Source organism: Lycorma delicatula, chromosome 7 (genome assembly GCF_047948215.1).
Source record: "Lycorma delicatula isolate Av1 chromosome 7, ASM4794821v1, whole genome shotgun sequence".
NCBI classification, from domain to species: Eukaryota; Metazoa; Arthropoda; class Insecta; order Hemiptera; family Fulgoridae; genus Lycorma; species Lycorma delicatula.
The window spans coordinates 130,881,539-130,909,373 of NC_134461.1; the positions used below are offsets into that span (position 1 = coordinate 130,881,539).

General features: G+C 33.4%; 2 protein-coding genes across 5 annotated transcripts in view; one reads left to right on the plus strand and one right to left on the minus strand.

Annotated features, from left to right (window-relative positions):
* LOC142327526 (ATP synthase subunit s, mitochondrial) overlaps positions 1-27,835 on the minus strand; it is an 86,919-nt gene that overhangs the window by 53,641 nt on the left and 5,443 nt on the right. For 2 of the 4 annotated variants that reach the window (XM_075370661.1, XM_075370664.1), the window contains exons 1-2: positions 9,830-9,972; positions 9,448-9,576 (exon numbers count right to left, since the gene is read on the minus strand). In XM_075370661.1, coding sequence (XP_075226776.1) covers positions 9,448-9,572 — 125 coding nt within the window. In that variant the 5' untranslated portion in view covers positions 9,573-9,576; positions 9,830-9,972. Of the gene's footprint in view, positions 1-9,447; positions 9,577-9,757; positions 9,973-27,835 lie in introns of those variants that run through there. The other 2 variants (XM_075370663.1, XM_075370662.1) reach the window with 2 other exon arrangements.
* Positions 11,881-26,648, plus strand: LOC142327527 (succinate dehydrogenase cytochrome b560 subunit, mitochondrial-like). Its single transcript, XM_075370665.1, has 5 exons — positions 11,881-12,007; positions 16,566-16,622; positions 16,702-16,898; positions 23,596-23,735; positions 26,392-26,648. Exons 1-5 carry the CDS (start codon positions 11,988-11,990, stop codon positions 26,503-26,505), a joined length of 528 nt encoding a protein of 175 aa, XP_075226780.1. The 5' UTR covers positions 11,881-11,987; the 3' UTR covers positions 26,506-26,648.

Below are 27,835 nucleotides of genomic sequence, written 5' to 3' on the forward strand. Positions count from 1 at the left end.
TGTTCTTCGATCTGTCGCCCACCGAGCACATTTGAAAAAGGTATGCTCAGCGTCGTCCCGTACACCGGAGCAATAGAGGCAGTCGGGGGACGGCGCTTTCCCCATGACACGTAGGTATGCGCGGAAGTACCCGTGACCCGTTAAAAATTGGGTCATGCAGTACTCCACCTCTCCACGCCGTCGCTCCGTCCACGGTCTGACCAGAGGCATAAGCCTTGCGGTCCATCGTGCTCCGGTCTCGTGGTCCCAGGTCTCTTGCCGTGCGAGTGCGTTTCTCGTTGGCAATGGTCACCCGGTCTTCGCCTGCCCATCGCCTCCTATAGATCACCTGGCGCTCCCTTGCCAAAACAGCAACGGGTATGACGCCGACGACCACAAGTATTGCAGGCATGGAGACTGTCCGATATGCGGAAGCGACTCGCAAGGCTGCGGTGCGTTGCACCTGGCGAGCCGCTTCCGGTTTCTTGCAACTCTTAATGTCTGGGCTAACACTTCCGACCCGTATAACAGGATGGAATGCACCATGGACATCGGCAATCGCCGTCTGCTGGCCTTCGGTCCGCCGACATTCGCCATGAGCCGGCTTATAGCAGTTACGACTCTCGCAGCTTTGTCGGCGGCTCTATGAAGCTGCTGAGCAAAACTGAGTTTCCGGTCAATCACCAAACCAAGGTATTTTGCGGCCGGCTTGGTCTTGACAACCTCTACCCCGATCCGCAGGGAGAGAAGGCCATACGCTTCTTCGTTAGAACCACGATCTCAGTTTTGCTGAGGACTAGAGATATTGCCTCGAATCCGAGACATTCAATGAAATTGGCTCATTAAATGGTTAGAGCTAGGCGCGGGGTCTTCAATCCGCGGTTAGGCTTCTAGCTTAGTTCCTGAGGGCGACGTGGTAGCTGCAGGTGCCCGTTGTCTTCTTCTGAAGGCATAAACTAAAAACTATTTCGGGGTGAATTTACCAATGCAGATGTCCCTCAGGGCATCTGCATCGGTGGCATCTCTCCTCCCTCTTTTATCCTGTTTAGCCTCCGGTAACTACCGTTCAGATAATACTTCAGAGGATGAATGAGGATGATATGGGGATCTCCCCTCGGGGGGGGGGGGGGGAGGATCGAGATGAGGGCTAGAGACAATCCATGGTCGTCCAGCCAGCCATATGCATGGCTCGACTGAGCCTCAGTTGCGTGCTCTATTTCGCGGTCTGCGACAAGTAGCGCAACGTCGTCAGCGTACCCAACCAAGATAGATTCTTCACGCATCTCCAGCCTCAGCAAGCCATCATAAACGGCGTTCCAAAGGTCGGGACCGAGAATCGACCCCTATGCCGCCACTGACGTAATCGTAGTCCTACGCCAGCCTGCCGCGGTCTCGTAAATGAGACCACCGTTTCTCAGGTATGCGTCCACTATTCTGAGGAGGTATTACGGCACATGGAACGAATGCTCTAGGGCCCGAATCATATCGCTCCACCGTGCGGAGGTGAAAGCGTTTTTAACGTCCAACGTAACGAGAAGGACCACACGTCGCGAAAAAAGATTGTGGTCCTCTGCTCGCCGCACTGCCTCAACAACCTCTTGAATTGCGTCTAGGGTCGACCGACCCTGCCGGAAACCGTACTGGTTAGGTGACAGGCCACCTGCCTGATTCATTGCCGCAACCAGTTTTTTCTTTAACAGCTTCTCCAGTACCTTCCCAGCTGTGTCAAGCATACACAATGGGCGGTAGGAGGACAGCGACTCTTTTCTTTGCCCTTGGGAATTAGCGCAAAACGCGCGGTCTTCCACCTGGCGCTAAAAGACTCAGCCTTCAGACATGCATTATACATATGTAGTAGAAGACGGGGCCTGCAGCTTCCCACTAGTTTCGGTAACTCGGCCGGTATACCGTCGGGACCAGGGGCTTTTTTACCTTTCAGCGACCGTAGAACTCCCTCCAGTTCCCCCATCGAGAAGGGCGGGAAGTCGCCCACGTCGCCGAAGAAGGAATTGGTATGAGCTATACCTTACTCTACCGCCCTGGAGCTGAAGTCCCCAGCTACCAACAACCCACCAGCGACAGCGAGGATAACATCCTCCAGCGCGTCAACTTTCCGGCGAAAGTCCGCAATCGAGTCATTTGGGGTGAGGTAACAGCTAAAAATCGTCACTTCCCCGCAGCAGATCCAAACTAACCCCTCGCCTGCGCCGTGCCTCCAAACTTGGGCTCTGCTACGGTACGGAATTCATATCGCGACAGTCCCGAGCGGGTCCCGAAACCATTGGCAGTCGTCACCGATGGATTCGAGTGTACGCCTAGTTCAAACTCTCATATTAACTTCTCTATCGTAACAATCTCTCGCAGACTGACATCATAACGTCTCGCTTGGACTGATTTGGCAGTACTGATTTTCCCCGGAGTATTTATACTCCTATCTTCTTTACCTGTTGGACCGGACCCAACTCGAAGCGTGAGAATGATCGTCCGCCCTCACATTTTCCCATGATATTCCAAACCTGGGTCCGTTAACTCTTCCCACGGAACAACACCTGTATAGGTGTGTCAGTGGGCAGTATTACAAAGGAGCATTGTTAAACGGACCTATTAATTTTACTGAAAGGGTTTCTTTTAGCCCCTTTCTGTATTATTATATTTTCTAGTACTTTCTTCTTAACTGGCAGGAATCCGTTACTCAGATCCGTTATACCGGTCTTATTACGATATAATACATAGAGAGATTTTACAACACCAAATTTAACTGGATATATACAGCTAACAGAAAAAAAAGGAAAATTATAAGCTATCTAACTTTACAAATAACAGAAATACTGATTTATTATATTTGATTCGGGATACTGTTTTTTTTATCAGTGTATTTTGTGTAATATTTGATTCAGTATATTAAATATGAATCTGTAAACAGATTTATTTTTTTGTTAATATTAAATTGATCACAATCGATCTTAATGTAGATCTACATTAGGACACCCCGGCTTTGTTGCACTACAAAACGTATATAAGAAAAAGATACATATTTTCATATAAGTTAAATATATTGTACGATAGAAAAAACCAGCACAGGGTAGCTCAAGGGCTTTGCCACTGAGAGATTTTTATTTCTAATACGTTAGGGTTTTTAAAATAATAAAACTTAAATATGCAATAATTAGAACAAAATTACGAAGAAAATCAAAATGTTCAGTGCATAAATTTATTTGCATATAAAAAATGATTTTTTTTTAACTTAAAAATTGTGCACTACTAAAAAGTATATACAGAAAAAAAAGCAAAATTCTTAGTAAAAACCTTTTAGATGTTAGTTGACTCTCTAAACCAAATGACACTTTTACCATAAAGATTTTACTGCATATAGTGTAAATACACTTTTAATAAAAAAAATTGGTTCAAATTTATCAACTGCACTTCAACTTAAGCAAATGGATCTAACAAATAAATAAAATTATAAAATGAAATTAGGTTATACTTAAAAACCCCATAAAAGACGCGTCATTATAACACGTTTAATAACAATCGCAACTTGAAAAATATAAAGTTCAGAAATTATAGAAAACTTTTAAACTGGCTTTAAGGCCTATCGATGTAAAAAATATAGATTCAAAAAACAAACCAATTTTTTTGAAGCAAGACATAAGAAAAAATTATATATGTAAAGTACTATCTATGGAGAGGAATGAATACTAAACAAAAACTTTTGATAATTAGTGACCTCCATAAAAAAAAAACTTCACCTTAAGAAATATTTTTTGCTTAGCTGTCCCAGTAAAGATTTGAAATTTTATTTCGTCCAGAACATGCCACCACCCCTTTTGCAAGTGTTGCAAAAAAGTAATAGATTCTTTCCCCCCGATGGTAGTATCTGTCTACAAAGTTTGAAGAAAATCGGTGGACGGAGACCAAAGTAAGAACTGCCTAGTGTTCGTACCAGCTACGAACGATCAGTTCAAATACGACGCTGTTATTGATGAAATTATTATCGATGCAGTTCAGCGCAGTCCAGGAGTCAGTACACGACGTCTTTCTTAGCGGATTGGAGTTTCGCATTCGCGGTTTGGAGGAGACAAGCAAAACAAGTTTTATTCTTATCGTAAACAGCCAGTTCAACATCTACACAGAGGAGACGGTCCGCTTCGCTTGGAGTTCAGCAATTGGTGTAACACCAACTATGTTTTGTCTACCGACGAAGCAAATTTCATTCGAGATGGCGACACGGACAGAAGCAAATTCTCGTGAAATGGTGGAAAGGAATTATCAATACCGGTTTAGCGTCAATGTGCAATCAGTTCTTTGGTCCGTTCGTGCTACCTGGCCGCTTAAATACTTAAATTCTGAGGTCTACTTGCAGTTGCTTCAAAAAGATGTTCCTCTAATGCTGAAACGCAAAATGTGCTTTTAGTACAACGGCGTGCCTTCACGCTTCTCTAGTGCAGTTTCCACTCGCTTAAATCATCATTTCCCTGAGAAATGTATCGGTCGTGGAGATCCACATTCCTGGCCGCCAAGATCGCCTGGTCTAACACGCTTAGTTTTTGCGTCTAGGGATGGATGAAAATTATTGTACGTACAAGAACGCATCCTCGTGAGGAATTAATTGTCCGCATTATGGATACGGGTGAGCAATGAACATCCCTGAAGAACTAAAAGAACCAATAAAAGCAGTAGAGAAGCGTGCCAAGAAATACGTTGAAAATCATTTATTATAAAACCGGTTCGTTTAATGCACTTTGGTCTAGTGTACCGTTTCTAAATAAAATTCGAATTTTTTTTAATTTTGTTTTATTTAACTTATACCATTTTTTCTTTTATTAGTAAATTCTCTGCAAGTTTTCTTCAAACGTTTTAGATGTTAATTAACCATTTAACAAATTTATTGTACGTAAAACATAAAAAGCAAGGTAATAATTTTACCCCAATTTATTGTTTTCACCTCAAATTTCTCAAAAACTACTGCAGATACGGTTCTGGGACCTATTTTATTCAATTTTTCAGGTCAAAAACCATAAGAAACCACTAATTATTTAATTATATATCACTATATATATATTTAGTGATATTATATATCGCTATACATTTTCGGCTATAGTATAGTCAAAAATACAGGGTGTTTATAAAAACCTTTTCAAGAATTCAGAAGATGGTCCGCTACATTAAAATAAAGAAAAACTTTACCAACAGACGTCCAGAAACGCTTAGTTTACCTGTTATTCGTCATCTTGTATTTTTAACATAAAAATCTACTTCTCAGGAACGGTTAATCGTATCAAACTGAAATTTCGTACACTGCCAGGGTACGTAAGGTTTACTCGTATAAAAATAATGAACCCGATCTCTCAATCCGTTTAAAAGTGGCGACAGTGTAAATCTTTAAGCGTTCATACTTTTGCAACTGCTGGTTTATTTAAATGTTTTACGACAAAGAAAATGACACCGTATTTATTCAAATCTGTTCATAAATAACAAACTTATAGCAAAACTCTAAGTCCTACCGAATCTCCTCGACCGACCGTCTGTTTGAATAAGCTTCATCTAAGCGTTCTTGAATTTGTAAATCTGTAATGAGCCGGAGCCGCAGCCCCAACCAGCATGAACGACATTTGTTGCGCGTGTATAGTGGCAAATATTCGAGTAAACGTGGAAAATCAGCCGTCAAAAAATGTAAATATCTTTCACCATTTTCACCTTTCATCAGCTACTGAAACTGAGACGTTACGGTTTTTAAATTTATTTAAAAATTAATAATTAAAGGAGAATCGGCTGCAATTACACGGATCAGATCGCAGTAGCTTATTCTTTTATTATACCTTTATCTATTAATTTCTTACAACGTTATCGGCTGATGACTGTTCTAACGAGTTGCTATCTAATATCGTACGAGTGAAAGGTTACAAAAATTAACTTCCGATTATTAAAAAAACAGGCAGTTTGTAATCGGAACAATTGACGTAAGAAATTATTTATTTAAAGATTTAGTAAAAGAAAATTTATATTACTGATATAATTATATCTCTTTTGTTAATAATTCAATAATTATCGAGCATGCTTTAATACTAAATGCAGAAATATTTTTTTAATATAATTTAAACTCTTCTTATCACGGCGATAATGAACACAGTTAAATAGTAAAGTACATTTATTAAAATACATCATTTATCCGCTCGCAATTTCTTACTAAATTAATTTCAAAATACGGGCTCGTTACTTATAATTATATTTTTCACTGTTCTGAATATAATGTCCCATTATACTAGAAAAAAATAAATAAATAAATAAAATAATAAGTAAGTGGAAACTTTTTGTTAGATGTAAAATTTATTTATTTTAAGTTTTCGTTACGTGAACTAACGTGCGAGGTGTACTTAATACTTAGTTTATTCCTATGTTAACAAGATCTTTTTTTTTAAATTGAAAAAATTTTTTTTAGCTATTTCAATGTAATTTTTTAAAACGTTTATGCACGATATCCCTACGTCAAAAAAGCAAATCGGCATGTTTTTGATCTTTGAATTGCTCATTCGACATTTTTTCGGTCGAGGAGATGACGGAGTATGTCACTCTTCGCTTTGCCGCTTTGTTTCAGGATCGTACTAAAATATCCAGGATTCATCACGTGTGATCACACTATTGAAGAATTCTTGATCGTTGTCAATGCTCTCAAGTAGATCAACGCACACGTTTCTTCGATTGTCCTTCTGTTCCGTTGTGAGGTTTTCGGCACCGATTTCGCATGTTCAAATCGTCTGTAAAAACTTGATGTACGGTGAAAGCGTTTAAATTTAACTTTTCACTCATCATCCTTATTGTTAAACGGCGGTATGATCTCACAAGAACCCTCACACGCTCAACGTTTTCGTCAGATTTTAAAGTTGAAGTTCTCCCTGAGCGAGGTTGATCTTCAACGTGTTCTCGGCCTTCCAAAAATGATTTGTGCCGGCGGAAAACTTGCGCTCTTGATAAGCAATGTTCTCCATAGGCCTGTTCAAGTTTTCAAAGGTCACACTCGCGGATTCCCCAAGTTTAACGCAAAACTTGATCGCACAACGTCGCTCTAAATTCCGATGCTCTATTTTCGTAACACAACAAAAACACAACTTCACTGATGGCGCTGTCAAAAATAATGTGTTGGCTGAACGGAATTGAAAACTCGTACTGAGCATGTGGAAGAGATCAACAAACCGGTCTAGCACAGACCGGTAGACACAGCGTTGCCAGATCGCTCGCAGTGTTACCAATCTCATTACTTTTCTCACACCTCCTATTAGTTATGTGAAAAGAGATGTTTTTGCGAAGAATGGAAAAAGGGAAGATGGAAAGAAAGGAAAAGGGAAAGGTTAAATTTTGTGGAGTTCTGTAATACTGAATCTTTTAATATTTTATCAAACTTCATTTGCGTTCATTTAATCTATAAATAGACTCATATCTAGCAATGGCGAAGCATTGTCGAGTCAGCTAGTATACCAATAAAAGAACCAAACAAGAACTAAAAGATACAATTCACTAGAGTAAACTACGATTTAAAAAATTTACACAATTTTTTAAGTACTGTACTATAACAGAGAACGCAATGATTTTACTTATAGAAACAATATGTTGCAAATATCCAAAATATAGAAGTGCACAAAATCTTTGTATAATAAAAAAATAATACTTTTGAAAACAAGATATTTTATTATTCAGCTAGCGATGACTTATTTCACAAGTATTTCACACAACAAAATCATTGCGGGCGTTTTTTATTAATTAACTTCAACTAATAAATCATTAAAAGAGTAATCGCAAATGACAATCAATACATGTAAAAAATACAAAATAAGCTGAATAAATATTAGTTTTTGTAATTAATTTTTAAGAACCATGTAAGGCTATGAATGAGTAGATAAATATTTTAATACAATCATCCTATAAAAAAATTAGACTGCAATTTATAGATAACAAATTATTTTGTAAACCTTTCAGTATGCCTTGATTTACATTATAAACCTGAGTAACCTCTCATCCAAACTGGATTACTTATAATAATATTATATCATACTGTGGCCTTAATTCTATTATTAGGCCACCTTAATTGCTCAAGTAATGATGCAAATTATGCTTTTCTATTTGCTCATAGAAACGAGTTTACTCATATACATAAATCACTCAAAAATATTCTTGCTTAATACTATTGCCAGTAAATTTTCTTTATGTGAATAACACAAATTAAAATAGGTTACAAAATGTTGCATAACAAACATTCTTCAACTGCTAAATATGGGGATTATCAGAAAAAAATTGCTTTAATTATACATTATATCTAAACAATAACCAGTAAAAATGTGCGTATAATCGTGCTTTCACAGCAGTTCTGATTATAGAAAAGTATATAAGAATACAAAAAAATTAAGATTTTTATGGCTTGCAGGTTATAACTTAAGAAAGATTTTTCAAGTATGATATTTTAAGAAAAACAATTTGAATTATAATGTTTTTGCACGTAAGAAAGGAAATGAGAAATATAAAACGCAAGCAGTTAAATTCTGTTATTATTTTTCACTGTGGAACAAATAAAAAATTATGAATGGAAATTAATAAATAAAATAAGTTATGATACTGCCAAAATTGTAAAACAGTAGTAACCAGTACTTTCAAGAAGCTTACTTTATTTTTATAAGTGTTTCTAATTGTAACTCTGCTCTCTCAGTAAATATTACACCATCTAAACGATTGAGAAGAATGTAAAACACAATTATTTAGGAATAATAAATACCTCTATTTTAAAATAGAGGTACATCAATTTCAGAAAAGAAAGAATATAGAAAAAAAATTTGTGTTAATTTGTTACTTGACATTGTTTATGCCAGTCTTTATATCACTCTGATAGTAATAAAGCTTCTGATGTAAATACAGGACTGGTGTTGTTTTCTTTGAATGTAATTATGTTACAATAAAACAGATCACAGATACAGACCCAATGAAATTAGCACTTGTATGACAGAATGTCACCTAATTTCAATGAATTTTAGTGCTGATCTCCAGCAGCAATTTCTACTCACTTAAGAAGACAACCAAAAATCACAGTTATTCTTACTTTTCATAATAAGCTGGTCATAGGATGCTCACTAAAATATTGATTTAAAACACCTATAGATTCATATTAATAATACACAATGATCTCTGCATACTGTAAAATAAGTTTGTCCCTTTATTTAATAAAATTTGATAGAAATGAAAGGAAAAGCTAAATTTTTCAATGAAAGATTATTTCAGTTTTAAATTTCTATGGTCGTATTAGTTTTTATGTATATACATGAAGTACCTTGTAATTGTAAAAAATAGGTTTTTATTTTTAAATAATTAATCAACAAGTAGTGATATACTAACTATAGATATGAGCTTAAAAACAAAAAAAATCATTTATTTTGAGTAATTATTATTTCTAATACTACAACTAGACAGCAAAATCAACCAACTCACCTGTTAAATACATACACTAAACTGTACCATAAATCATTTTTGCACAATTTATTAGAAAACATCCACACTGTAGGAACGGATAATTTTGACTTAGTGATTCGTAACATGTTGAAAACAAGGACCATTAATCTATAACAAAGGATGAAAGTCTAATTAAAAATATATATGATGTCCAGTCTCAGCTAATATTTTCACAGAAATAAAAACGAACAAAATAGAGATAACCTAGTACGTGGGATTACGCACGCAACAGTATAAAGAAAAGATAGATTATAAAAATAAAAAAGCCATAAACTACAAGTCTACATACTTTTAAAAAAACAACAAAATCTTAAAACGTTTCAAATTTACATCCTAAAACCCGAATTACGTTAACACTTACCGTCCTCAAACCTATTACTTTTGTTTACGAGTTTGACGCCAGTCAGCTGTTTTGTAGGATGTTCTTTGATTCAGTATAAAATGAATATTTTTATAAATAATAAACATGCTTGCAAAAACCCTGACCTGAAAGTATAATAAAACATGTTCAGGTCTTTAAATGTTGACCATTAAAAGTCAGTACCAAATTTAAAAAAAATATATATAAATATAACTTTTTTATTACTAATCTTCAATTTGGCGCCGATTTCAAAAACTCGAAATTTATAATTGTTCTTTTTTAAAGTAAATTTTAATTTAAAAAAAAATTGAATTATATTGTTAATATGAAATGTCTACAAAAAATTGAATTCTTATTAAAAGTAATAATTGGAACTTCATTCAATCTTGTAGACTTTTAAGTGAACTAAAAAGTCAAATCTGTAAGTGATTAAAATATTCTTCAAACAATAATTCAGTACAATTGAAAAATTAAATAAAAATTTCAGATTTAAATTTTCAGTAAATTTGATTATCTAAATCTGAAATTTTCAATAAATTGAGTAAAGTTTTAAAATATTTACTTATCTCATTGTTTTTATTTTGTTAAATATCCCAGAACTTAAGTTTAATTTCTTTTAGCTGAATCCACAAGTAGGAGCAGCTTTTCTCAGATCAAACATATGTGTTTACTTTTTTTTTTTTTTTATGAATATATGTTCATATGTTCTAAACCTTACTCCACTTTTTATGGACTGATTTCAATAGCTCTTCTAATTTGTATAGAAAATTTTAAAGTTTTTCACATATTAATTTTTTTAAACAATCATTTTCATAAACTATTTGATTTGCTTATAACTAGATTTGGTAATTTTCTGTTATCCCCCCCCCCCCCAATTTTTATAATATTTAAGATCCATAATATAATATAATATATGACCCAACTTTATAAATATAATCTAACCATACTTAACCTACGCTTGCTAACCTTGACTAACAAGCTAAGGTTGGTGAGTGAAACAAGCATAGATTAAGTTTGCTTTGATTGCTGGCTTCTTTCAGCAATTTTTATTACCTTAATGTCATTCCGATATTGAAAGGATTTTGTATAAAAATTCAAACAAATTAATTAGAAGAAATAAAATGGAAATTACATAAAATCCTCCATTCCAGAGACTTTTAGGTTACATTAGGCAGTAGTCTCTTGAGACATTTCTTTTATTTTAATCAAGATACAGTAAAAAAAAAAATGCATACTCCTGCATTCCAGAGAGTCTTAGGTTATGTTCATTAGTAGTGTTATACCATTTCTCTGCATAGTTTTTATTGTTGTTATCAAAACATAGGTTACTTGCCTTTGTGTTTCTCACAAACAGCTTTTGTTCATGCAGGCAGCATTTCTTTTGTACCTTGTCATAGATTAAATAAGAGTAATAGTAAAAGTTAAATTATGTGAACTTAAATTCTTCTTTAAGTTTTACTTTTCGAAGTTAATGAGCAAAATTAAGGGTTAGTAAATTTATTGGTAATTGTTTTTATAAATTTTAATAACTATTGTTTTATATTTATTTTTTACTGTTCTTTTATATTTTAAAAACTATTACCACTATTCTAGTTGTCTTTATTGTTGAATATTAATATTTATATTTTTTAGTAAATTCAATTGAGTAATAAATTTACTAAAATTGTGAAAACAATTTTATAATATTAGATCAACAAAAATGAAACAAATAAGTTTGTAAGTCTAGAGAAAAATATTATTTGAGTTTGAGCATTTTATTTATGGTCAGAGTTCATGTTAAAATTACTGTACAATATACTTACCTGTGTGATTATAGAAACATTTATAGAAATGCTTAAGTGGAATTTGTTACTCCATTTAAGAACTACTTTCCTTCTCAGCCACAAGTATTTTAGTAATTTAAATTTTTGCCTTGTATACTAAATACTGAGTAATTAGAGTAGGGTAAAGAAAGATTTATCTCCATGTAAATATTTTAATTTACCAGTATTTTACATCACATGAATGACTTTTTATATAAGTAAAAGAAATGTTATAAAGGTAAATTACCATCTTTTCTCATTTATCAGCTGTTGGGAAAACATATGCTCAGGTCTATTTTGAAATAAAACTTAGTTTACTTTTTGTAGTTTGTATTGTTGAGATACAAAGTTTGAAGATGACATTATATATTAGAGGGTAAGTTATTACATAGAATATTTCTGTTTTTAAAAGAAATATGGTTAGTTATTAGAATATTTTTATTTTTAAAAGAAATACCAGTTTTCAATTAATATAATAAATGTATTTAATTATTTGTCATCTTTTTCACCAATTATAACTCAAGGCTGTATAAAGATAAAATTGGAATTCTTCTTAACTAAATTTTGAAATATAGATAATGGTACTAAAGTTTTATTCAAGGTTATTCTGTTGCAATTTAATGCTTATGTTCTTATATTTACCTATTATGCTATGAAAAAAAGATTATTATGAACCATTTTTAAAACTTTGCATGAAATATATAAATCTTATCACTTGAGAATTTTAGTGGGAAATCCTACTATAAAAAGAAAATTTGGTTAAACTCAGTTTTTATATGCCCATCAAACATTGTAGTACATCTAGTCCAATGGTTCCTAACCTTTTTTAGACCAACACACTTAACTGAGCACCCTTGATATCACGACACTTGTTTTTTATTAAAAATAATGATAAAAGTAATAATAATAATGTATAGTATCTAATTCTAAGTATAAGAGATCCAGTGAATATAGGGCACAATGTTAACATGCAAATGGGTGCATTCTTCTAAATACAAGTAGCATATCAATTGGCATCAGAGAAAGACAAAGGTGCCTGGAATATTGATCAACATCTACTGGAATCTGATAAAAAAATACATTTTTTTCTAAAAACATTATCACTAAAATTACTGTGAAGTCTGTGCTCAGTGTCTTCTACAACAGTTTGTCAAAATGTATGGTTGACAGGCCAACAAACTATCTTAAAGATCAACCAGTCTTTGCCTTTGTTTAGATTTCACTTTTTTCATTGTATTCACCCGCTGAAAACTACAGCAAAACTTTTACGGATCTCTTTATGGTTGTGAGATACTGATATTGGCACATAAATATTAAAGAACTGACTGAAGTGTCTATTTCATGATAGAATCACATAAATCAATTTTTTTCATTAACAAGTTAAAAGCATTTTGTTCATTGATATCATATGTACCAGAATGAGAAATACCCATTCTAACTCTGAAAGGCAGGAAAGTAGTTTGTTACTGAAATTTTTAATGCTTTTAGGCGTTTTTTATTAACTTAAAGCATTCTGAGTATGTTGTTTTGGGTAAGTTAACTTCAAAACTTTAAACTACAGGAAAATAAGAAAATTGAGTTATCAGTTATAGGAGATGCTTCCTATAACTGAAGACTTCCAAAACATCAGTTTCTTCTAAATCTTTATATTTTGTTATGAGTAAAATAATATTCTGTTTTGTGTTGCATGCTTGCTTTTGAAAGTTATGTCAAGAATTTTGGGAAGATGTGATAGCTGGCACACCAAAAATTCTTTCAAAAGTTACGTTCTCTGCCTTTTTGTCTTCCAAAAATATCAGCTCTGCCACTTTCATCAATGCTTACAAAGTCCAATATGTTTTTGAATGCATCAATACATTGATATGCTTGCCTCCGTTATTCATAAATCTTTTCAAACAGTCTGTACTGAAATGGTCTTGTTTTTAAATAATTATTTCAATAATTGTTCCCAACACCCACTCTAAAGATCTACCAGTCAACAGTTATCATAATTAATGCCACTCTATGCATAAAAACTGATGCTATATTCTGGTCACTTCCCTGAGAAACTTGATTTTTCCCTGTTAATGTTGCTGCTCTTGTCAGTACAGAGAAAAATGCAATCTTCCCAGTAAATATGTTCAACAAAGCAATTAAGTTATAAATATCTTTGCCTATAGTAGAAGTTCTTGGCAAAATAAAAATTGTTCAATAGTACCCAAATAAATTCAAACCTAATAAATCTTACTAGGCATTTAACAATCAGTGCTTTTGTTCAACTGTATAGCAAAAACATTCTCCACCAGTTTTCCCTTAACATTAATTCTTTTTATTTTGCTGCAGACAGAATTATTGAATATTTCTTCTGCAGCATCACCAAACATTATTTTCACAATTTTTTTATGGTTTGTAATATATTTAGTGGTAGTCAGTTTTGGCACATCTAGCATGCAACTCTGTCGAAAATTGAAATGCATTTTATTAATGTAACAGAAGTTTTATTTTGTGACTTCAAAAGATATTAAAAATATTCTTGTTTTTAAAGCTACATGTGAATGATTACTTTCTAAATGTCTTAAGTTTATTTAGCACCATAGACTGATTTGCCATCGCTTAACACTTAAGGCACTCTAGTATTTGTTTATGTACACCTTCATGCCATGTTAAACCATATTGATAGTTTTCATCACTGTATTTATAAAGCACACCTCATTATTGAGAATCCTGAAGGAAATCATAATTTCCACTTGCATTACTTAAACTAGCACTCCCATGATTGCTGCTACAGGTCCCAGAACTTGATTCAGCTTGTCTTTTTCTAATGAAAAATCTATCCATGATGAAACTGACATAAAAATATTAGTTGCACTACTACCTACTAATGTCAGGTATAAACTGAAACTGCCCAATGTGTTCTGATTTTAACACTTGCAGTGTTGCCAGATTTTTCAGTAGAAATACCTTGGTCCCTACGCTGAGGGATAAATCCTTCAACATGGTAACACTGAACACTTGGGTTTATTACAAAATGGCATGAGTAAACTAAGCACTGTTGCAGATGTTCAATCATTCAAAATTATTGACAGGCAGAAAAATTAAACTCAGCATTGTTACTGGTACAATCCCGAAATAAATTTTTTAATGTTCTAAAATTTATATGAATGGCATAAAATTTATTTCTAAATTCTAAAATTCACAACACACCCCATGGGTCTGAGTGACACCAGTATGTTGTTGTGACACATCAGTTGAGAACCAGGATGTTTTTGTTGTCAAGTTCCTCAGGATTCGCTAGATTGCATTAGTTCATGTCCACTATGGTTGTAGCAAATTTCATTAATTTTAATATGAGATTATGCACAGCCAATATGTCTCTGGTTAGTAACTATAACTTTTGCTGTATTTTTGGAATAATGGAAGTGTCTACCTCGTGATGGAGTAGCATCTCTATCATTCTTCAAATGAATCCCATTTGACTTGACATGTTTTACCCGCTACAAAATTTATTGTTTAAAAAGTACGAGGTAATTTATGTAAGCTTGTAGTTACCAGAAAGAAAATAAATTACTACTTAAAGAATACTTAGAAGAAGAGAGGGATAGATGGAACATTACACTGATCCATCTTAGTACTGATAAACAAGAAATTACATATAATGTTATTTCATTGTGTACACATCACCCATGATGTAAAATTAATTTTCCTTAAAAGTCTAGAAATTAATTTACAAAATTACAAGCCAGTTTCATTATCCATATTTTCTAAAAAATATGAAAAATTGATTCAAAATTTCTTAAATATCATGATGTATTAATAAACTTTTAATATGATTTTAGGAAAAAATTGTCAGTCATTTTCTAGTTTTTGGGAAATATTTTAAATTTTGCAGATAAAGATACAATTTTCAATTTTCTGCTAATTGAAAGCATTCAAATTTAGTTCATATTTTTTACTGGCAAAAACCTATCAGAGGAGCTGCTTACAACTGGTTGGTCATGCCTCACAACCATAAACAAGTATATTTTGATGAGAATAACGAGTAAAACTTTGGTTGTCACTTCAATCCGAAAATAGAATGTGGAATGCCACTCATTGTAACACTCTTTTACATATGACACAACTGCACCTAAAATACCTGAAAATAATTATTTAAAAGGAATTGAAAATTCTGTGATTGCAACTAAAAAAATGTTTCACTTGATGATCCTACAATCAAAAAACTTTAAATATGGATAAAGCCATTGTGCTTTTCAAGTAGATGTAGCATTGCTGATTGGGTGGATAGAATTCCCACTGATATAAAAAATCTCATAATATCAGAAGGACAAAAATTTGCTGGAAGATCATTGTTTGGTACCACATAAGTGTAAATTTTGTAGACTGATGATATTTAGAAGATTAAATGATATGTATGTTAACTTGTCCTTATATTTAAATTTATGAATTTGCCAATTTTTATTGTTTGGTGTATATTTGTCATTTTTTACTAAATCAGATGGTTAGACACAAAATCATATATTGACACAATACTTAGGTTAAAAAAAAATTGCCTTATTCTGATTTTGTTGGAACTTTTCATAAATTAACAAACCATTTAAAAAATGTTTCCATCAATTTAATTTAACTTTATTTTTTTTACAAAAAAATTACTAAAAGTAAAATTACATCAATTAATACTGTTAATTGCATGGAATGAAATATTTCACATATTGCTGAATGTTATTAATTTAGAAGCACCTTCTGAATTATGTAGTAATTTTTTATGTATAGATTATATTTTTTTTAGAGTGAGTTTATTTAAATAATATATTTTTTAAGTTATCATATAATGATATGTGATGTATGTCATGTATTATTAAGCACTGATTAGATAGATTTATTTATTAGTTTTGTAACAAACAGTAATGTATTTAAAATATCTCATAATAAAAATAATTCTTTGCAATTTGTTACAGATTGTCAAGTCTCTCAAAGCTTACCAAGCCTTTCTGTGGAATTACCAGCTTACAACAGTAAGTTCTTATTTGTAAAAACAAATTAATTTGTTTTTCTTTCTTTCTTAGATACTTTTAACTTGTTGTTCATTTACAGACTAAGATGTCTTATAATAAAACCGAAAGAAATAACAGCACTACCACCAGAAACCTATGAAGAAAAGAATGAAAGACTAAAGCGACCGATGTCTCCTCATGTCACTATTTATAAAATGCAGTTTCAATCTTACACATCAATTGGTCATAGGATTACAGGAATGATGATGTACGGTTATGTTTTTCTTTTAGCAGCAGGTAAATACACATCCATGTTTCACGTAATATTTATTTCAGCCTTTGTTAAAACTAAAATTTCATAGACTGAAACTTTCAACTGTGATGAAAAATTTCTACAAATTAAGTGTGTATTTAGTGTTTCCCAATTATATCTGTAATAATGTGTAAAATGTATGTTTAGGGAATATTATTTTAACTAAATCACTGTAATTTAAACTACAAATTTGTAAATTAGCTTTTGTTCAAGTCAAATAGCTAGTCCAGATGGTGTATAAAGTATACTATGTTTTTATCCAGTAAGGTTGCTAATAAAAAAAGCTTGAAAGGAATTTGTAAAATTTTCTCAGTGCTGTCCCTAATGTTCAACATAATTATAAACAGAAATAAAATAAAATTTTAATCTTGAATAAAAATTTGTGTCCAATTTGATTATATCCTTCAACAATTACCTTGTATAACATTCTTAATAACTTGACATATCTAAGTCAGAAATTATAGAATCTCTTTAAAAATCTTAGGTTTGGGTCCCCCCAATGGACACCTTTTTTAATAAGTTCCTAAGTTACCTATATTTAATCCTAGCTAAAGCTGGATTTTCAGTCTTAAAGCTTAAAAAAAAGTTTATTTATTGGAGTAATTATTTAATTGAATAAGTTGGCCAAATTTTGTGCAATGTTATTTAACAAAGCTAAAAAAAAAAATACATGCAACCTTATCTGATGGGATTGAAAATCAAGCAAAAACTATGATTTGTATTATATATAAGCGAGAGTATATAGCAATATGTCAATTCTTCTGGTCGATGGGTTTTTGAAATGAGGTAAAAATTGAGTTAAATTAAAAATCTATGATGACAACCTACAGCTTATGATGACAACCTATCTATCTTTATAATTTAGTCTTTAATGGCATTCAATTAATGCGTCATATATAGAAATTTTGGGCCATTTTCAAAAAATCAAAATACAGAGCAACACATGACCACACATACATGTAAGTACACACATCTGGAAATTTCAATAACCTTTTTTTATGTTTTACCGACCCTAAGGGGTCTTGAAACATTGACATTGAAATAACCCTGCTGCTAAATACTTTTGCTTCATAGCTATGCTATTTTGCAGCTGTACTGCAGTTGAAAGTCTGTTTATTTAGTGTATCATTGTTGTTTGGGTTTGTTAATTATCAAATGTGTAGTAAAAATATGGTCATTTTTTTGTGTATGTGTACACAGTATTTTTTTCTTATACATACGTGAATCATTACTTTATATGAGGTGCGACAATAAAGTAATAAGACTGATGTGAATAAAATGTTGCTTACCGTTTTAGTCATGATTAGTGTTGTCTCCTTCAAAGTAGTTCCCCGCTGATTGCACACACTTATTCCAGTGCTTCTGCCATTGATTGTAACATTTCTGGAACTCATCTTCTATAATAACCTCCAAGACCCTCGTCACAGCTTTTTGGACATCTTGTGTTGTTTGAAAATGGTGTCCCTTGATCGCCATTTTGACTCTTGGAAATAGAAAAAAGTCGCACGGAGCGATATCTGGTGAATAAGGTGGCTGTGGTAGTACTGAAATTTGTTTTGAGGTTAAAAATTGCTGTACTGACAGAACAGTATGGGAAGGCGCATTATCGTGATACAGAATCCAATTATCAGCAATGTTGGGACGGACATGAAGAACTTGTTTACGAAGTCTTTCTAAAATTTCTTTGTAGAAATATTGGTTGACTGTTTGTCCAGGAGGCTCTTTATGAACAATTCCCTTGGAATCGAAGAAGCACACAAAGCATGCATTTCACAGCTTTTTTTGGTCTGGGTGATCCCTTTGAGCACCATTGCGAACTTTGGCGTTTTGTCTCTGGATCGTATTGAAAAAACCAACCTTCATCACCAGTGATAACACGGCTCAACATATCTGGATTGATTTCAGTTTGCTCTAACAGATTGGCTGCCATATTTTTCCGTGTTTCTCGCTGTTGTGTGAGATTTTTGGGGACCATTTTTGCACAAGTCTTTCTCATACCAAGATCTTCAGCTAATATTAGACAAACCGTTTCTCGATTGATGTTGAGTTCTTCTGCAATCATTTTCACGGATAATCTTCGATCAGATCGTACGATTTCACGCACCCTGGTCAAGTTGACATCTGTCTGTGAGGTTGATGGTTGTCCACTGCGGTCTTCATCTTCAACATTCGTTCTGCCTTCACTAAAAATTTTATGTCACCGAAAAACTTGAGCTCTTGACATAACCTCCTCTCCAAAAGCCTTCTGAAGCTTACCATAAGTTGTCATGTTTTCACCCAATTTAACGCAAAAAGAAATGGCATAACGTTGTGGTTTAATTTTGTGACGAGACACACACGTGTTCACTTATTACAGCACAACTCACGACTGAGCAGTTGCATCAATGTGCCGCTTGGACTAGAAGTAGCTTATAGACCAAGGTCAAGGATGGTGTGCCTACGCAAGCTTCAGGGTTGCCACATCTTGCAAAGAAAAATCAGTCTCATTACTTTATTGTCGCACCTCGCATTTAAGAAATGAATTGTAATGTTAAAAATCCCAACTTTGACCAGGATTTGAACCTAAAAATTCTGAATTAAAAACAGAAGAACCATTCTGGTGTAGAGTTTGACAGGGTGATATTTCACATCACATGCAGAACAAGACATATCTTAATAATTTTTTATTAAGATAATAAAATGTAAGATTACAATATCAATATTGTATTCTTAGTATTTTCAGTATGAAATACAAAAATTCAAATAATACAATGGCATAAAAAACCACTGCTCATAGAAAAGCTTGTTTATTCTAGTCTGTTTTATTTTCTAAATAAATGTAAACATTTCATGATGTCCTTGAATTTTCTAATGATTAAGTTATAAGAAATATTAAATATACTATTACTTGTGATGAGTATAAATGAATTTCTGTGATAAAATGTTTAGTTTACTATTACACACACCTGCACACAATGTACAAACTCACACACAAAATACTCACTCTCTTGCGCACAAACGCATGCTCACACTCTCTTGCGCACAAACAACACATGCTCATACTAACTCACACACACACTCTCTCTCTCTCTCACAAACACACATATACACCCACACACACATACAAAACACTCTCTCACACTCACACACACACACACATATACACAACACACTCACACACACACATACACAACACACTCTCACTCCCACCTCTCTCTCTAATGCTCTCACCACACACACATGCACACTCCCACCTCTCTCTCTAATGCTGCCTCCACACACATACACACACACTCCCACCTCTCTCTCTAATGCTGCCTCCACACACATACACACACTCCCACCTCTCTCTCTAATGCTGCCTCCACACACATACACACACTCCCACCTCTCTCTCTAATGCTGCCTCCACACACACTCTCACTCTTTCATTCTCTCAACGCTCTCTCTCTCTCTATGGGTATGGGCGTGCGCGCGTGCATAGTGTATATATACCCCCCTCTCTCTCTCTCGCATACACATTTTAACACAGAATCTCATCTCTCATTCATATAAACACAAGTGTATATATAAATATATATTACACACACACACACACACACAACCATTTGTTTCATAGTTTACAAATAATTGCAATAGTCACTGCAATTTTCGGAAAGATTACGGTGACTTTTCCCAATACTAATGTTGGGTGGAAATGGAAAAAGTTTGTATAAACGTAGATCTGGAAACTCCTTTTTTCGAGTTACTCATAGAGAAAGATTTCACCCGGATTTCAGCTCTCAATAATAAAAAGATCCCTAATGTAATTTTTGGGACCCAAATTAAGGATTAATGTTGGTGGTTAATGATTAATTATGTAATTTGAACTGGAAAATAGAATAAAACAGGTCCAAATGAACTGTAACTTCAGTAGCTTTAAGATATCCGACGTAAAACACAAAATTCGGTGTCGAAAAAAGAAGAGTTTCAAAAACCTAAAAAAAGGTTTTTAGGTTTGTAGTACTATATTAACAAAACTTGTACAGAATCTAATTCTAAGAAAGTTAATGTAAATCACCTGTACAAAAGGTCCCAGAATTTTGCCATAAATAATGCTGCACCAAATATTAATGTGAAATCTGTGTTGGAAACTAGTTTCTAAAGTACCATGTGGATTGCCAAACCTCCATAAGAGTATTTTTAGAATGAAGACCAATTTCTCGTAAAATATACCTTATAAACGTTATCTAGAAGCCAACGTTCATGACAAACAATTTTAACCGTTGTGGGTAATCTGTAGCCTGCAAATTTTGAACCTGTTATAAACGGAAAGGTATAGATTCTCTTTCCGTAAAATGCACCACACTTCATTGTTTGACAAACCAGTGCGACAAGATATTCCACCTTGTACTAGTGCCTGGGCTACGCTGAATTACACGATGTTCATAAACTTGATTTACTAGGCATTTAACAGAAAACGAACACGTTGCAAATAACACTTTCATTCATAAATGCTGATAACATCGATGAATGTTTATTAGGTTCAAAAAGATACGATTTTCTGTCTACTTTTCAACTGTTTTGCTTCAATAAAAAAAAAACTATTTTTAAGTTTTTATTTACTTTCTTTTGGCTGTATTTACATTAATTTTTGTTATTAAATCTGCCGGATTTTACTAGTCATTTAGCAAAGCTATAATGTTCTACCAACCTAAAGAAAACAACTAATTTTTAATCACAGATTTGTGTGTTTTAAGTCAGATATCTTAAAAAATACTGGGGTTGTAAATTTCTGGGACCTGTTTTAAACTATTTACCTGCTCAAATTACTTAGACTCCATTATTGTAGACCTTCTTTTTATTAGAACAAATTGTTCAGTTTTAAAATTTTCTCTGCATCATCCTCCATGGTGTAAAGTTTTAGACCTTGTCAAAAAAACTCATTGAAATTGATACATACCTTTGCATTTAATAGGAATGATTTTATGGGGGATAGATCTTTGACTTGAGTTGAGTAAGAAGTTATTAGCCAAATGCTTTAAGTGGATTGCCTTGTTTTATGGAAGTGAAGCATGGATGATGAAGAGTGAGAGGAGCTGGATTGAGGCTTTTGGTGGATATATAATAGATGTGGATAAAGTAAGGAATAAGAATAGTAATGAAGAGGATTAAAGAAGAAAGAACCTTGTGCAGGAAGTACAAAATAGAAAAGGAAATGGTTTTAACATGGATTATAAGAAGTGGGATCTTGACAAACTACATTGGAAGGGTTAATAGAGAAGAAGAAAGCTTGCAAGTGAAAAAGAATAATTGTTAATTGATGAGGTGAAGATTGGAAACTGCAAGGGGGTGAAAAAGGCTTGGGACAGAAATGGATGGAAGCAGCAGTGGTGTAAAGGACTTGTTCAGCCTCCAGGAATTACCATTCAGGTATTACTTAAGAGGATGATATGTATGAGTGTAGTCATGAGTGTAGTCTTGTAGTCTCAGTTCAACCATGCCTGAGATGTGTGGTTAATTGAAAACCAACCACCAAAGAACACAGGTATCCACAATCTAGTATTCAAATCCATATAAAAATAACTGCCTTTACTAGGACTTGGAACTCTCAACTTCCAAATCAGCTGATTTGGGAAGACACGTTCACCATTAGACCAACCTGGTAGGTAAGTGTAAAGAACCTGCCACAGACAGACAGAAAGGTCAGGTGTAGTAAAAACTTAAGCAGGAAATATATTAAAATGAAAAAATCCCTTTCGGCATGCTGGAAGGTGGAGGTAAATTACACCAAACTTCAAATTTACTCAAGAAGACAATGGTTGCATGTGAAAAAAGTTTCACAAGTTTAGCATACAACAAGCCCCATCTTACAATTCCAGCGAAATTTTGGTCCTCTTGCCATAAGGGTTGGTCATATCAAAAATTGTTTCACATAAAAGTTACAGGTAAAGTTTAGGTAACGACCACTTTAAACCGATTTGATGCTGTGCCTAGGGAGGTATGATTTTTTTTGGTCTACAAAACCCATTTTTTCCACCCCCTGGGCCAGTGGTTGGTAATATCAAAAGACTACCCTTAGATAAGTTTTAGATCCTTATCCAAAGAATGGTAGGAACTTTAAACAAATTCAATATTTTACTTGTTACAGCAATATTGTTTTTTCGAAAAAGCCCCTCCATGGTCCGATTTTACTCAATGAATTGTAATGAGATTTTGGGTTATTATATTTTATGTATCAATTTGAAAGTGATTGGCACAAAATTACAGAAGTGTTATTGATCTAGGGAATGTGAAATGCGAAGATGTCAAAATTTTCGTGAGTCAAATCATGGTACCCATTATAACAGGTAGTTTTTCTTATGAAATAAAAACTAGAGCACATTTAATTAGACGCGAAATAAATCTACCTTCTCCACTCCACTAATGCTCCAAATATATGTACTAGAGAAAGATAGAGGGAAGAGACTGGTTTTGATTCCAAAAGACTAGTAGCACACATTCTCTTGTTTCTATAATGGAATGAATGGATAACCTACTCCTTACATGAATTATTATTACTGATCAGAGTAAAGTATTTATTTATTACGAATCTAACTGTAATATCTTCTAATGAAACAGTAATTGGTTTGTCTTCTATAACAATAGATTAATAGGTTTATGATTAATAATATATTACAGTATTAGAATTTTAATATTAATAAATTTGAATTACTGTTTTAGGATCTTTTTTGCCCCAGACCTGGGAAGACATAATTGATAACATTGAAGATTTAAAAATCGGTCATGGTATAATTTTTTTGGTGAAGTTCATAATTGCGAGTCCACTTGCATACCATTTTTCATGTGGTATAAGACATTTGGTAAGCCTTTTCGTTCCTCATTTCTTGCTTTACCTCATTAAGTGTAATATACTTTATACTAGTGTGATAACTTAATAGTGATTATTAGTATTAACTGAATAGTTATGCTAAAATACATATTAAAATTAAGAAGTTTTTGGTGCCATACCGATAAATTATTCAACTTACAGCAATCAATTTAAAAACACAGAATTTTAGTATATTTGGAGGTGTCTCAATCCAAAGCATTCTAATGGATAATAATGAAAAACTTAATTTACCAACTAATACAAACAACCCAGTATATTGACCCAAGAATACTTACTTTAGGTATATCTCTCAAGAAGTAAAGTATTTAAAACACAAATATTGCTATTATATTCCAATAAATTTCCATGTCTGATGAAATTATACAACTTAACTGTTTACAGAAAATTAATTCAATTTTAAATTTTAATATGCAAAAGATCTAAGTTTGTAATTAGTCATAAATAGAGGTACCAATTGTATGTAGTGAAACTGCCCCCACTATTTGTTTAAATTTTATGATTTTCAAGAATTATTCTGACATTTTTTTCATACTTCACACCCTTTAATATCTTGTAACAATTACAAAAGCATGAAGAAACATATAAGTAAAGGACCCAATTTTACAGACTTATCCAGACCCCCACCACCACCACCACACACATATGTAAACTTACAGCTGTTTTCAGTGCAGACATCATATCAACTTTTTTAAACATTTTTCTTGTTTTTAGTGACCTTTAAAATGATGTATCACACAGAGGGTGTTACCTGTTAAAATATTTGAGTTACAACACCTGGGACAGCCCCCATAAGGGGTTGAAATTCTATTTATCAAAAGGTAAAGCTGCTGACCAATACTTTATTGTGAAAGTACTATCTGGAACAGTATTAAAGTTGACTGATTTCCATACTTTTGAATTGCTGTACATACGAGGTGTGTGAGAAAAGTAATGATATCGGTAACACTGCCAGCTATCTGCAATACTGTGTCTACCGGTCTGTGCTAGACCGGTTTGTTGATCTCTTCCATATGCTCAGTACAAGTTTCAACTCCGTTCAGCTAACACATTATTTTTGACAGCGCCATCAGTTGTGTTTTTTTTGTGTTACGAAAATGGAGCATCAGCATTTAGAGCGACGTTGTGCAATGAAGTTTTGTGTTAAACTTGGGGAATCCGTGAGTGTGATCTTTGAAAAGTTGAAATAGGCCTATGGGGAAATCATTATCGGAAGGCCAAGAACACATTGAAGATCAACCTCGCTCAGGGAGAACTTAAACTTCAAAATCTGACGAAAACGTTGAGCGTGTAAGCGGCAGTCGTATTGTTAATCAGACTGCCGTTTAACAATAAGGATGATGAGTGAAAAGTTAAATTTAAACTCTTTCACCGTACATCAAGTTTTGACAGATGATTTGAACATGCGAAAGGTTTGTGCGAAATCTGTGCCGAAAAACCTCACAACGGGACAGAAGGACAATCGAAGAAATGTGTGCGTTGATCTTCTTGCGAGGATTGACAACGACCAAGAATTCTTCATCGTGTGATCACAGGTGATGAATCATGGATATTTTAGTACATCCTGAAACAAACCGGCAAAGGGAAGAGTGGCACACTCCGTCATCTCCTCAACTGAAAAAATGTCAAATGAGCAAATCAAAGATCAAAACCATGCCGATTTGCTTTTTTTACAGTAGGGGTATAGTGCGTAAAGAATTTCTTCCTCCAGGACAAACTGTCAACAAAGTGTTGTACAAAGGTGTCCTTGAAAGGCTTAGGAAAAGGGTGATTGGCATGAGACCAGACACTGCAGACTGCCGTGTCACACGGCCATTTCGATCAGGGAATTTTTGACCTCAAAACACATTCCTACGGTTCCTCAAACCCCCTATTCACCTGATTTGAGTCCTTGTGACGTTTTCCTTTTCCTGAAATTGAAACATGTCTTAAAAAAGGATGTCATTTTGGAACTCTGGAGACCATTCAAAAGACTGTGACCGACCAGTTAAAAGCCCTATCAGTTGAAACTTTCCAGCACTGTCACCAGGATTGGGAATGACTCCACTGGTGTATAGCTGCCCGAGGGAACTACTTTGAAGGGATAATATTGTTGTTTAATGAAACTGACTTTTTACTTATCAAAGTTTTTATTTTCTCACACACCTCTCATATATTCTTGCTTTGTAGTTTTAAAATAAAAAAAAAAAAACCGTAACTGATAGCTTAAAATTTAATCAGACAGAACAACACATCCTGATTAATGATTTTTGTATATTCTAATGATTTAAATTTATTTTTGTTTGAAATTATCCACTTAAATTGATCCTTGAAATTTATAAAATAATTGATATTTCATGGTATAATGTACATATTTTTATCAAACTGGGTAAGTTAACATTCAAAAGGATAAGTGAATGGAACTATTAATACTTAAGCAACAAAAAAAGCAGAAAACATCAGTTACACCTATAAAAAGGTAACTATGAAATTAACTAATTCCTTTTATCAGAGAAAGAATCTGTTGAGTGAACAAATTCCACTGCAAAAAAAAGCTTTCTGAGAACTGCATTATCATCTATCTATATACTACACAAATTAGAAATATTTCAATATATCCATTACAGTAATAGCACATTATTTACTTTCAGGTTTGGGATGCAACTGGAAAATTTTTAACAATGCCTGAAGTTTTTAAAACTGGTTATGTAGCAATAGCATTTGCTTTTCTTTTTACTTCATATCTAGCGCTGTTAGCGCTTTAACTATTAATTTAATTAGAAATATATCTGATATAGACGCATAATGTTTTTGTAAAATATTACAGGAGATATATATATATAAAATGCTGACTATGGTAAATATTGCAATTTGAAAATCTTATGTTATAACAGCTTACCAAAATGAAAATAAAATCATTCATTCTTGGTATTATAATAAAATGTATGAGTTACTAAAAATTACTGTAATTTTAATAAAGATTATTTAATTTGCTTACTTTTTTTAAATAATAATTAGTGTTATAAGTCTGCAAATGTTTTATAAGAAATGTAAAAAATGAAATTAAAATGTACATATGGATTGTGTCTTCTTGCCTGACAAGCCTCTACCTCTGAATTAACGAAAATTAAGGATTCAAGTTTTTCCTTATCAAAATGTGTAACAAACTTTTAAAAAAATAAATCATACAGTATGATTTATTTAGTTTTACTTTAATTATGTTACTCCTTCTTTACGTCACTTCCCTTCTTTCTTAGTGTTATATTTCTTGAGGCCAATAAAAAAAATATATGATATTAAAGTTTGAGCCATGTGCATTAAAAATGAATAAATTTCAGTCAGTGGTATATATAAATTACCACACATTTCATTAAAACTGTAGTGCTGTAGTGATAAAAAATTTAACAACAAAAATATTAATTTTTGTATTTTATCTAGTATTTAAATTTAGGAATATTAATTTATTAACAGATTGTTATTGAGGTCATGGAGGATACAGACATGATCAAAACTGTTACTAGCCAACACCCACCCTTGGCTGTTGAACCATTTGGCAATGCACTGACCAAAAAAGATGGGCTTCTGTGAACTTTGGGCTATCATCCAGCCGGGTGTGGTCCAGGCTGGACAATCTATCAGGTGATCAGCATCCATTGTCTTATAACCACACAGTGGACACTCAGGAGATGGCAGCACATGGATGTGGTGAAGGTGAATTGTGACCAGTTTTTAGTCGGAAGGCAGTTATGCCGACTGCACGTGGTAGGTTGGGGTTGTTAGGAACATCAGTGACCATTTATTCTGTTGGTAGACTGCTGCATCGACCAGTGCTCTGAAAGAATGCAAAGATTCAGTAACTAGACACAGTAACTAGATTGGGGTAGTCGTTTTTAACTTGGCCAGTTTCCATGTATGTTGATTCATTTACATGTATGTTGACATGACCACTACTTCCCATGCTTTCTAGTTTCTTTTACACTCAACCGTCCTTCAGCAGTCTGTTGGGTGTTGTGCGATAGATTATGTATAGCGGCTTCAAAGTCAACCAAAAACAATGCTTTTAAAAAAGAAACTAGCTTTTTCAATACGGCCACA

Excerpts from the sequence above, each read along its gene's own strand:
- LOC142327527 (XM_075370665.1), top strand. The coding sequence starts at position 11,988 with ATGACATTATATATTAGAGG. Across the intron at positions 12,008-16,565 it reads ATGACATTATATATTAGAGG|ATTGTCAAGTCTCTCAAAGC; the intron begins GTAAGTTATTAC and ends AATTTGTTACAG. Across the intron at positions 23,736-26,391 it reads CATGTGGTATAAGACATTTG|GTTTGGGATGCAACTGGAAA; the intron begins GTAAGCCTTTTC and ends ATTTACTTTCAG.